Consider the following 13,674-nt stretch of genomic DNA (forward strand, 5'->3'; position numbering starts at 1 on the left):
ATCTTTGGAGGGAGCTGAAAGTCTGTATTGCCCAGCGACAGCCCCGAAACCTGAAGGATCTGGAGAAGGTCTGTATGGAGGAGTGGGCCAAAATCCCTGCTGCAGTGTGTGCAAACCTGGTCAAGACCTACAGGAAACGTATGATCTCTGTAATTGCAAACAAAGGTTTCTGTACCAAATATTAAGTTCTGCTTTTCTGATGTATCAAATACTTATGTCATGCAATAAAATGCAAATTAATTACTTAAAAATCATACAATGTGATTTTCTGGATTACAGACCTCTACATGCTTTGGAAGTAGGAAAACCTGCAAAATCGGCAGTGTATCAAATACTTGTTCTCCCCACTGTATATATTTTTTTCCTTTATTATTTTCCGCTAACCCTACTACCCCTCCCCTAATTGCTGTAAACTAATGGACAACAACACTTAGGCTTCTACTTCCAGCTAATACATACTATATACATTTTACAGACACAGTATATTTTACAATAGTTATTATTTGTTTATTTTTAGTCCCATCCTTCAGCTACCCTCAACCCCTTCCATCTATCTCTGAAGACCATTCGGTTTTGATTTGTATTTGCCATATATTTTTCAACTGTGCTGTGAAGTTTCACAAAAGCTCTGAACCTTTCTATTCTCATAGTTTCTAAAGATTGTAAATTAAAGATAATGTTTTTGCTAAGAGTATTATTATATTATTGATCAATTGACTATGACTTTTCAAATCACCCTGCAGTGCTATTTGCAGAGTTAGCTCCAGGTAAATGTTGAAATTCTTCAGCCATTCCTGAACCTGCGACCAAAAACAAGCTATTGTACATATGGAAAGTACCAAAACAAATGATCTAATGATTCTGTCTCTTCGGGATGGTTGTATGCCCCATATATATAACATTCTATTGGTTGCAAGAATTTTGTATAATAATTTACATTGAGAAACTCAACGTTTTGAATCCGGCATCTTTTTGTGTATCAGTTCATAAACCATGTGCCATTGAATCGGTATATCGAAAATCTCTTCCCAACTATTTTGCAATCTATATGGCACAGCTGTCAATTTTTTGATGGTTGAAAATTAGTCAACCGTCAAAATAAGGGGAAAACAGACAGCATAAGTTTGAAACAAGAAAACTGACTTTGACACCTATCAAAGCTGGTCAGTGTCAGAACGAGGACGCATGAGTGGCTGTGTGAAGCCTTCCCATTACTTCATTCTGGGGCTTTAGCCGCCGAATCAGAAGCCTCTGAAAAGTGTTGTAGAATTGTTCATTATGTGCAATCTCATGGCTGCTTTGTAGCCACTATTTATAAACATTGATTTATTACACAAAAACACATCACTAAGCTCCCCGCTGTGGTTCTCTCCTCTACTTTCTCACCAAGGACATGTCCTACACTCTTCGAAAAAAAGGTGCTATCTAGAACCTAAAAGGGTTCTTCGGCTGTCCCCATAGGAGAACCCTTTAGAGTACCCTTTTTGGTTCCAGGTAGAACCCTTTTGGTTCCAGGTACAACCCTATTGGGTTCAATGTAGAACCCTTTCCTCAGAGGGGTGTACATGAAACCCAAAAGAGTTCTACCTGGAACCAAAAAGGCTTCTCCTACTGGGACAGTCGAAGAACCCTTTTGGAACCCTTTTTTCTAAGAGTATATAGTGTTGCTATGAGATCAGGAGAAATAGCTCTATCTCTAGGGAAATCAGATAGGCCTGGTGGAACTTCTTTCTACTGCCCCTTTCCTCTCTGATCAGTTGAACTTATTTATATAACTTGATTTACAATGAAGGCCTGGACACAGTTGAAGCCATATAGGTCTTTGTCTCTCTTGCCCAGCCCATAGTCAAACCACAAGCACCTGACCCTAGAGGTGACATGGCCCCTTGTTGATCTGAAAGTGGAAGGTACTTGAAAGTATCGGTAAGGACATATGTGTGGACAGAACGTGTGTGTGCATTCTGTGGTGGTGTTCGTAAATGCATTCGCTCCATTCAAAGCAGCATTGTGTGTGTTTGTGTGGTATGCAATCCTACTTCAGAGGCAATGCAGAGTCAATGTGTGTATTGGAATCACAAGCCAGCCACCTGTTGTTCTCTAAAGTGGCCATGGACTCTATTGTTTGAGCAGTGAGAGCTCTGGATCAACCATACCACAGACAGAGAAAATAGAAAGTATAGAGGATATAGAGGAGATGGAGAATGGTGCCAAGGAGGTGTGATATATGATACATTGAAGTCTCTCTCCTTCATTGCTGTCCCCTCAATGCATTTTGCACACGCACACACATGCACAGGCGCACACGTAAGCACGCACACACGTACACACGCACACAGCAATTTGTTATTTCAACATCTTCAACAACAACTGTGTATGCTTTGGGCAACCTACTATAGTTGTCCTTTGATGATAAGAAAGTGTGGAGCCATTTCCAATTTATCAGTGACTTCAGGCCCTGTTCCTTTGTGATATAAACCACACGAGCCACAGATAGAGAGAGACTCCAGACATAGCCGGCCTAATCCAACATAATTTCATCAACAGCATCCTTTGATAGCTCAGCATTACAGAGAAAAACAACATAGTCCCCTGATAGTCTCTTCTATTTCTATGGGGTGGATAGATGGATCTTATTTTGGGACTTAACGATGACCCATAAAGAAAAATGTGTTCTTGGAGATAGCAAGGGTCTCTTTGAATCACTGCAAGATGAAGATTGCAACAGACAATGAGAGTTCAGATTGTTCTTACTGAAGTCATTTCAGACCCTGGATAGCTTTAAGTCGATTCGAGTGCTAGGGAAATCTCCAGCAAGCTCTGAGCAATATGGTACGTTTTGCCACTGGCATTACTTTTGTTGTCATATGCAGAGCTTACAGTGGGGAAAAAAAGTATTTAGTCAGCCACCAATTGTGCAAGTTCTCCCAGGATGAGAGAGGCCTGTAATTTTCATCATAGGTACACGTCAACTATGACAGACAAAATGAGAAGAAAAAAAATCCAGAAAATCACATTGTAGGATTTTTTATGAATTTATTTGCAAATTATGGTGGAAAATAAGCATTTGGTCAATAACAAAAGTTTCTCAATACTTTGTTATATACCCTTTGTTGGCAATGACACAGGTCAAACGTTTTCTGTAAGTCTTCACAAGGTTTTCACACACTGTTGCTGGTATTTTGGCCCATTCCTCCATGCAGATCTCCTCTAGAGCAGTGATGTTTTGGGGCTGTTGCTGGGCAACACAGACTTTCAACTCCCTCCAAAGATTTTCTATGGGGTTGAGATCTGGAGACTGGCTAGGCCACTCCAGGACCTTGAAATGCTTCTTACGAAGCCACTCCTTCGTTGCCCGGGCGGTGTGTTTGGGATCATTGTCATGCTGAAAGACCCAGCCACGTTTCATCTTCAATGCCCTTGCTGATGGAAGGAGGTTTTCACTCAAAATCTCACGATACATGGCCCCATTCATTCTTTCCTTTACACGGATCAGTCGTCCTGGTCCCTTTGCAGAACAACAGCCCCAAAGCATGATGTTTCCACCCCCATGCTTCACAGTAGGTATGATGTTCTTTGGATGCAACTCAGCATTCTTTGTCCTCCAAACACGACGAGTTGAGTTTTGACCAAAAAGTTCTATTTTGGTTTCATCTGACCATATGACATTCTCCCAATCCTCTTCTGGATCATCCAAATGCACTCTAGCAAACTTCAGACGGGCCTGGACATGTACTGGCTTAAGCAGGGGGACACGTCTGGCACTGCAGGATTTGAGTCCCTGGCGGCGTAGTGTGTTACTGATGGTAGGCTTTGTTACTTTGGTCCCAGCTCTCTGCAGGTCATTCACTAGGTCCCCCCGTGTGGTTCTGGGATTTTTGCTCACCGTTCTTGTGATCATTTTGACCCCACGGGGTGAGATCTTGCGTGGAGCCCCAGATCGAGGGAGATTATCAGTGGTCTTGTATGTCTTCCATTTCCTAATAATTGCTCCCACAGTTGATTTCTTCAAACCAAGCTGCTTAGCTATTGCAGATTCAGTCTTCCCAGCCTGGTGCAGGTCTACAATTTTGTTTCTGGTGTCCTTTGACAGCTCTTTGGTCTTGGCCATAGTGGAGTTTGGAGTGTGACTGTTTGAGGTTGTGGACAGGTGTCTTTTATACTGATAACAAGTTCAAACAGGTGCCATTAATACAGGTAACGAGTGGAGGACAGAGGAGCCTCTTAAAGAAGATGTTACAGGTCTGTGAGAGCCAGAAATCTTGCTTGTTTGTAGGTGACCAAATACTTATAAAAAATCCTACAATGTGATTTTCTGGAATTTATTTCCTCAATTTGTCTGTCATAGTTGACGTGTACCTATGATGAAAATTACAGCCCTCTCTCATCTTTTTAAGTGGGAGAACTTGCACAATTGGTGGCTGACTAAATACTTTTTTTCCCCACTGTATCTCTATTGAATTGTAGAGGACGAAGAGATCAATACTGAGTATATTAGTCCATTTGTCTGCTAGCCCATGTCTTTGACAGCTATGGTTTACATATATTCTGAATGGCTGTTATGCATCACAGCCCCTACAAACTATATAGATCCACCCACCCAAATCTTTGGACTATCTAACCATAGCTTGCTCCCAATCCATCTACATCAATAGAAACAGCAATTTCTCACGGTTCCAACTTTAGCGACTGTGGCTACCAGATATAGAACTGTGATGCCCGGCTTGGAGAAAAATCAATAAAGTCTATCTAAAAAAGGAGGAAAACATGTTTTTCCCCTCCCTCCATACGTCCACTGCATCAGAGCCCCCTGACTGACGCTAGCAAGCTGTGGGTACTGATAACACTGCCCTGAATAAGGGAGAAGTAGAAACCGTACAGACTACACACTGAGTCCAATTATACAGCCCATGCCTTAAAGACTGCCGTTCAAGAACACAGAACTCTGATCAACATGTTAAATGTAAAACATGGTCTTATTATTCATTTGCTAATCAAATGATTCAATGTGGGGGAATGACAGATATGGATGAATCGTTTGTGACTGGAAGGATACAGCGTTCTTAGTCAGTGTATAGGGAGATGACTCAGTATGTTTGTGACTGGAAGGATACAGCGTTCTTAGTCAGTGTATAGGGAGATGACTCAGTATGTTTGTGACTGGAAGGATACAGCGTTCTTAGTCAGTGTATAGGGAGATGACTCAGTATGTTTGTGCTCTACATTGCTGTTGCTCGTTCCTGTTTTATAGTGGCACAGTAAGTGCAAGTTATGCTGAGGTATGTTGGGACATGACAGCTCCTTTTGTTAAGGGAGAGTAAAGTCACTTGGTAAGTCTTTTTTTATTATTCAGATGGTTTACCAACGTGAAATAGTTTATGTATATTAAGCAACTTAATCTGTCTGTACATATTTTCCTGCGTCATTGGATTATTTATCCCCCTCACATTCCACGACAATATCTATTATGTTTAGCTGAATGTTAGCCACATGTGTTCACCATTTTCCAATCCTAGAATTGCTACATTGGAATCAGCCACATATACAGTATAACAGTTGTGAACATACACTTGAGTCCGGAAGAGGTAGAGGAGGAGGAGGAGGTGGGTGGTCTGGAGGAAGAGGAGGAAGAGGAGGTAGTCTTGATGGGGAAGGAGGTCTTCCCACGTCGTGTGGATGGAGCCAGGACCCGGGAGCGCTTCAAGGGGATCACCGCCCTGGGGGGTGGGGCCACTCGGCCATGGTAGTCAAACAGCCTGAGGACAGGAGGGAATTACACCCGTAGAGAACAAACAGACTACTTAATACTATTAGAGGAGGTGCTCCCACATTCATGTGATTTCTATCGCATACATGTTAAAGTATTGGATTCCACTAATCCCATTCCACTACCTTTTCAAGCTTTTTTAAATTATATGAACGCAAGCTTTGCTTTTATACTTACAAGGCCATCATGCTTGAGTGAGCAAGCTGTTTTGTATTGTAGTAATGTGGTGCCTGCCTGTATGTCATTAAACATTTATTTAGCAATAGAAAAATATATATTTCATAACATATTTTTTGGGTCAGTAGGTGCCCCACATAACAACAGGTGGTGGTGTGTTGGACAAGTCACTCATATATAGAGGTCTATAGAGCCTGTCTCCATTCCTGATTTCTGTAACCGTTAGCTTACCTCTGTAACATTGGACATACAGTGAGGGAAAAAAGTATTTGATCCCCTGCTGATTTTGTATGTTTGCCCACTGACAAAGAAATGATCAGTCTATAATTTTAATGGTAGGTTTATTTGAACAGTGAGATACAGAATAACAACAAAAAAATCCAGAAAAACGCATGTCAAAAATGTTATAAATTGATTTGCATTTTAATGAGGGAAATAAGTATTTGACCCCTCTGCAAAACATGACTTAGTACTTGGTGGCAAAACCCTTGTTGGCAATCACAGAGGTCAGATGTTTCTTGTAGTTGGCCACCAGGTTTGCACACATCTCAGGAGGGATTTTGTCCCACTCCTCTTTGCAGATCTTCTCCAAGTCAATAAGGTTTCGAGGTTGACGTTTGGCAACTCGAACCTTCAGCTCCCTCCACAGATTTTTTATAGGATTAAGGTCTGGAGACTGGCTAGGCCACTCCAGGACCTTAATGTGCTTCTTCTTGAGCCACTCCTTTGTTGCCTTGGCCGTGTGTTTTGGGTCATTGTCATGCTGGAATACCCATCCACAACCCATTTTCAATGCCCTGGCTGAGGGCTGAGGGAAGGAGGTTCTCACCCAAGATTTGACGGTACATGGCCCCATCCATCGTCCCTTTGATGCGGTGAAGTTGTCCTGTCCCCTTAGCTGAAAAACACCCCCAAAGCATAATGTTTCCACCTCCATGTTTGACGGTGGGGATGGTGTTCTTGGGGTCATAGGCAGCATTCCTCCTCCTCCAAACACGGCGAGTTGAGTTGATGCCAAATAGCTCCATTTTGGTCTCATCTGACCACAACACTTTCACCCAGTTCTCCTCTGAATCATTCAGATGTTCATTGGCAAACTTCAGACGGCCCTGTATATGTGCTTTCTTGAGCAGGGGGACCTTGCGGGCACTGCAGAATTTCAGTCTTTTACGGCGTAGTGTGTTACCAATTGTTTTCTTGGTGACTATGGTCCCAGCTGCCTTGAGATCATTGACAATATCCTCCTGTGTAGTTCTGGGCTGATTCCTCACCGTTCTCATGATCATTGCAACTCCACGAGGTGAGATCTTGCATGGAGCCCCAGGCCGAGGGAGATTGACAGTTATTTTGTGTTTCTTCCATTTGTGAATAATCGCACCAACTGTTGTCACCTTCTCACCAAGCTGCTTGGCGATGGTCTTGTAGCCCATTCCAGCCTTGTGTAGGTTTACAATATTGTCCCTGACATCCTTGGAGAGTTCTTTGGTCTTGGCCATGGTGGAGAGTTTGGAATCTGATTGATTGATTGCTTCTGTGGACAGGTGTCTTTTATACAGGTAACAAGCTGAGATTAGGAGCACTCCCTTTAAGAGTGTGCTCCTAAACTCAGCTCGTTACCTGTATAAAAGACACCTGGGAGCCAGAAATCTTTCTGATTGAGAGGGGGTCAAATACTTATTTCCCTCATTAAAATGCAAATCAATTTATAACATTTTTGACATGCATTTTTCTGGATTTTGTTGTTGTTTTCTGTCTCTCACTTTTCAAATAAACCTACCATTAAAATTATAGACTGATCATTTCTTTGTCAGTGGGCAAACATACAAAATCAGCAGGGGATCAAATACTTTTTTCCCTCACTGTAAGCTCAGAAACACTTGTTTGGTAGAGCATGGGTGGAGTAGGCACTGTGGGGCTCGTGAATTTCCTTGCTTTTTCGGCTTCAGACCAATGCCTACTTCTCACTTAAAACATTGTTTTTAATTTCCACTGGAAGGTGATTATACAAAAATATAAAACATTTCCACATGCAAAAAGTGACTTTCGAAAATGTAATTTTAAAGTTATGTTACAAATATATATGTGTTTTGTCTCACATAATTTATTGTCCAGGGCCCGGTTTGCCAAAAGTCGTTAGACCCTTCGGAGGCACATGGTTACATCTCAGAGCTGTTTCCCAAAACCATCGTTACTAAAGTTGAAAACAATCGTTATTTATCGACTGCCTCAGACCACCCGTAGAACAGACAACTGGGTCATTAGATGCTTTTTTACCCACTTTATACACAGAAGATCTCTGCTAAACCTAGAATAAAGATGTTTATCTGTCCCTCTGTGACCGTCGATAGCTTCACAACGAAGTTGACTACAATACAAAGTGGCCAATGTCTTTGCAATTGTTATAAACAAGCAAAGGGTAAAAATATGCTTCAAATGAAAATATAAATACAGTAAGCTACATAGGCCTATGCCATCAGAAAGTATTCACACCCCTTGACTTTTTCCAAATTTTGTTGTGTTACAAAGTGGGATAAAATTGGATTTACAGTTCCTTCAGAATGTATTCATACCCTTTGACTTATTCCACATTTTGTTGTGTTACATTTTGTTGTGTCAATACGTTAGAATCCCCTTTGGCAGCAATTACAGCTGTGAGTCTTTCTGGGTAAGTCTCTAAGATGTTTGCACATCTTGATTGTACAATATTTTCACATTATTATTTTGGAAATTCTTCAAGCTCTGTCAAGTTGGTTGTTGATCATTGCTAGACAACAATTTTCAGGTCTTGCCATAATTTCTAAGGAGATTTAAGTCAAAATTGTAACTCGGCCACTCAGGAACATTCACTGTCTTCTTGGAAAGCAACTCCAGTGTAGATTTGGCTTTGTGTTTTAGGTTATTGTCCAGCTAAAAGGTGAATTAATCTCCCAGTGTCTAGTGGAACGCAGACTGAACCAGGTTTTTCTCTGCCTGTGCTTAGCTCCATTCAGTTTCGTTCCCCCCCTGAAAATATGGAGAGTGGTACTCAATAATGTGTTGTATTGGATTTGCCCCAAACATAACACTTTGTATTTGGGACAAAAAGTTAATTGCTTTGCCAAATTTTTTGAAGTATTACTTTAGTGCCTTGTTGCAAACAGGATGCATTTTGGAATATTTGTATTCTGTACAGGCGTCCTTTTCATTCTGTCATTTAGGTTAGTATTGGGGAGTAACTACAACGTTGTTGATCAGTCCTCATTTTTCTCCTATCATAGCCATTAAACTGTGTAACTGTTTTAAAGTCACCATTGGCCTCATGGTGAAATCCATGAGCGGTTTCCTTCCTCTCCGGCAACTGAGTAAGGAAGGACACCTGTATCCTTGTAGTGACTGGGTGTATTGATACACCATCTAAAGTGTAATTAATAATTTCACTATGCTGAAAGGTATATTCAATGTCTGCTTTTTTATTTTTTACCCATCTACCAATAGGTGCCCTTCTTTGCGAGGCATTTGTGGTTGAATCTGTGGTTCAACCACAAATTCACTGATCGACTGAGGGACCTTACAGATAATTGTATGTGTGGGGTACAGAGATGAGGTAGTCATTAAAAAATTATGTTAAACACTATTATTGTAACCTACTATGTGACTTGTTAAGCACATTTTTACTACTAAACTTATTTTGGTTTGCTATAACAAAATGGTTGAATACTTATTGACTCAAGACATTTTAGCTTTTCATTTTTAATTAATTTGTAAACATTTGAAAAAACATAATTCCACTTTGACATTATGGGGTATTGTGTGTAGGCCAGTGACCAAAACATCTCAATGTAATCATTTTTAAATTCAGGCTGTAACACAACAAAATGTGGAAAAAGTCAAGGAGTTTGAATACTTTTTGAAGGCACTGTATTTCAATAATATTGAATCAATTTCATGTTCAATCAATTGAGTTCTATTTTTCTAATTGTAGGCTACTATCTGTAATTCTTGCCTCCCTAAAAACACGCCACTTCGATTCAAGTGACTTTTCGTAGCAAATTAGGAGAGCATTTTTGCTGACCCTAACCCTTTTCCTAACCTTAACCTAATTCTCCTAACCTGCTACGTTAATTAGGAGAGCATTACGAAAAAGTTGTAGCTGTATCGAAGTGGCGTGTTTTTAGGGAATCTCGTCCATGGACGTAGATTTTCGTTCTGGTCTGGACCAAATCTGAACCAATCATAGACGTCTATGTTTGGTTGAGATTTGGTCCGATCCGGACTGGCCTTGATTTGGCCCATACATAGACGGGAAAACAGACCAAATCTGAACCAATCATAGACATCTATTAATCACAAGTTTGGACAGCACAGTACAGTACAGTAGAGTAGTGGCTTTTAAACATTTCCATGGGGATCCCAGGCTGTTCCATGTAATTGATATATTCCAGAGCTAGCACACCTGATTCAACTTGTCAACTAATCCTCAAGCTTTTGAATAGCAAGTTCAGAGCTACAGCAAAATTGTGAAACATCTTGGGGTCCCCGAGGAGAGGTTTGAGAACCACTGCAGTAGAGCACAGCAGAGTGCAGTACATTACAGTACAGTTAAAAAAGTAAAGAAAGTATTTTCAACATTCATTCAGAACCGAAAACAAACCTGATTTCAACGTCCGGAAAATAGGTATTTTTAATGTCTGGAAAATACATATTTGCAACGTCCGAAAAAACAAACATATTTTCAACATCTGGGAAAACATTTTAAATTTCCTGAAAATACTTATTTTCACCTTTCATTCAAAACCTAAAATGAACCTATCTTCAATGTCTGGAAAATATGTATTTTAAATGTAATTTTGCTTTCTGGATTCAGATCTTTGGGAACACACTGAAAAGTAACTTGACACTGTTGGTCAGTCACCGCAAATTTGGATTAAAAATGGCATGAAGAAAATTGCATTGATAGAGGACGGTGTACTGAATTAATTCATCATAAGGTAAGGGCTGGAATTTGTTCTGGATGCTTGAACAGAGACGTGTCTTCTGTCTCGTGTAGCTAATTAGCTAGCTAGCATGTGCACACTCACTGCAATGCACAGCCGATGCGCTACTTGCATGTGCATTGGCAGGGTTTAGATTCAACATAGTCAACTGCTCCTTAGCAAGACAGTTTGTTTCATCAGCAACATTTTGAGTTGTGAGAGGCTGGTCTTGGTTGAGGAAATGTTAGCAATGTTTGTGCTGAAACTGACATCTGGCTGCACATGTACAGTGGGGAGAACAAGTATTTGATACACTGCCGATTTTGCAGGTTTTCCTACTAACAAAACATGTAGAGGTCTATAATCACATTGTGTGATTTTTAAGTAAATCATTTGCATTTTATTGCATGACATAAGTATTTGATACATCAGAAAAGCAGAACTTAATATTTGGTACAGAAACCTTTGTTTGCAATTACAGAGATCATACTGTAGGTCTTGACCAGGTTTGCACACACTGCAGCAGGGATTTTGGCCCACTCCTCCATACAGACCTTCTCCAGATCCTTCAGGTTTCGGGGCTGTCGCTGGGCAATACGGACTTTCAGCTCCCTCCAAAGATTTTCTATTGGGTTCAGGTCTGGAGACTGGCTAGGACACTCCCGGACCTTGAGATGCTTCTTAGTTGCCCTGGCTGTGTGTTTCGGGTCGTTGTCATGCTGGAAGACCCAGCCACGACCCATCTTCAATGCTCTTACTGAGGGAAGGAGGTTGTTGGCCAAGATCTCGCGATACATGGCCCCATCCATCCTCCCCTCAATACGGTGCAGTCGTCCTGTCCCCTTTGCAGAAAAGCATCCCCAAAGAATGATGTTTCCACCTCCATGCTTCACGGTTGGGATGGTGTTCTTGGGGTTGTACTCATCCTTCTTCTTCCTCCAAACACGGCGAGTGGAGTTTAGACCAAAAAGCTCTATTTTTGTCTCATCAGACCACATGACCTTCTCCCATTCCTCCTCTGGATCATCCAGATGGTCATTGGCAAACTTCAGATGGGCCTGGACATGCGCTGGCTTGAGCAGGGGGACCTTGCGTGCGCTGCAGCATTTTAATCCATGACGGCGTAGTGTGTTACTAATGTTTTTCTTTGAGACTGTGGTCCCAGCTCTCTTCAGGTCATTGACCAGGTCCTGCAGTGTAGTTCTGGGATGATCCCTCACCTTCCTCATGATCATTGATGCCCCATGAGGTGAGATCTTGCATGGAGCCCCAGACCGAGGGTGATTGACCGTCATCTTGAACTTCTTCCATTTTCTAATAATTGCGCCTACAGTTGTTGCCTTCTCACCAAGCTGCTTGCATATTGTCCTGTAGCCCATCCCAGCCTTGTACAGGTCTACAATTTTATCCCTGATGTCCTTACACAGCTCTCTGGTCTTGGCCATTGTGGAGAGGTTGGAGTCTGTTTGATTGAGTGTGTGGACAGGTGTCTTTTATACAGGTAACGAGTTCAAACAGGTGCAGTTAATAAAGGTAATGAGTGGAGAACAGGAGGGCTTCTTAAATAAAAACTAACAGGTCTGTGAGAGCCAGAATTCTTACTGGTTGGTAGGTGATCAAATACTTATGTCATGCAATAAAATGCAAATTAATTACTTAAAAATCATACAATGTGATTTTCTCTCACAGTTGAAGTGTACCTATGATAAAAATTACAGACCTCTACATGCTTTGTAAGTAGGAAAACCTGCAAAATCGGCAGTGTATCAAATACTTGTTCTCCCCACTGTAGCTATCTAGAGAGTTCGACTGTATCATTCCGGAGTAGCTAGATGAGCAATGCGCTATAATAGCAGCCAAGGACGTTCACTAGCTTATTTATTTGTGCTCTGATTTAGTTTACACAGATGACTTCAGCCATATGGAAAACCTTCCAGAGCTAAATATACCTAGCTAGCTAGCTTCCTTTGCTTGTAGCTTGCTTCTCATATACTGGTATTAACTAGCTAGCTGCTGCCTAGGCCTATATCTCACAATATATTACTATACAGTATATCTAATTCTAGGACCTCTTAGTTATATATTGTTTATTATCAATGACATACAAATCTGTGCTCTACCATTTTGAAACATTCCAATTCAAGTGTCCTTTTGGATGCAAATAAATGTCAAATCTCTCACATGCCAGCCTTTTCATTATTTTTCACATTGATCAAATTACTATTACGCACTAATGTACTACCAATAATCTTCCCATCCATCTTTAAAAGAAGGGGGGATAAATAAAAGAAGATGTAAATGTCAAAGTGAGGTGTCTTCCTTGACTAATTTCACAGCGCCAGTTGATTTTTATTGCAGCTCTGTCTGAGTTGACATTTAGTAAATGTCTCACCAGATAAAAGTACTGAACACCAAACAAATTAGAGAAAGAAAGCAAGGGTTGATAAAGTTTAAGGATGTGCTCTATTCAGTCTTTTCAAATGGATGAAACAACTGAATAGAGTTATCTTATTAATATTATTTTTCATCTCAAGGCAAATGGAGAGAAGGTTGCTTAGCAAAACAGATAGATAGAACAACTTGAAGCAGAAGGTACTTCGCTGAGAACGTTTCAATCTTTGCAGGAATTTTTCATTTTACCAGTTTTACATTTGGCATAATGTCATTTACAGTTTTTTCAAATTTCGTAAAAGTAAGTGAATTATTCAATACATACCGACTGTAGAAATCATCCCTGTAGTAGTCATAGTCAAATTCATAACCACTGGGGATAGGAGAGAG

At 40.8% G+C, this 13,674-nt stretch overlaps 1 protein-coding gene across 1 annotated transcript in view; it reads right to left on the reverse strand.

Annotated features, from left to right (window-relative positions):
* The window catches only part of ralyl (RALY RNA binding protein like), a gene marked incomplete at both ends in the record, with an annotated part of 88,999 nt that overhangs the window by 8,261 nt on the left and 67,064 nt on the right, over window positions 1-13,674 (reverse strand). The window contains 2 exons of the mRNA XM_084178471.1: window positions 5,566-5,753; window positions 13,610-13,657. Coding sequence (XP_084034597.1) covers window positions 5,566-5,753; window positions 13,610-13,657 — 236 coding nt within the window. The remainder of the gene's footprint in view (window positions 1-5,565; window positions 5,754-13,609; window positions 13,658-13,674) is intronic.

Source organism: Coregonus lavaretus (assembly GCF_964263955.1).
Source record: "Coregonus lavaretus genome assembly, chromosome: 2".
In the NCBI taxonomy this organism is placed as follows: domain Eukaryota; kingdom Metazoa; phylum Chordata; class Actinopteri; order Salmoniformes; family Salmonidae; genus Coregonus; species Coregonus lavaretus.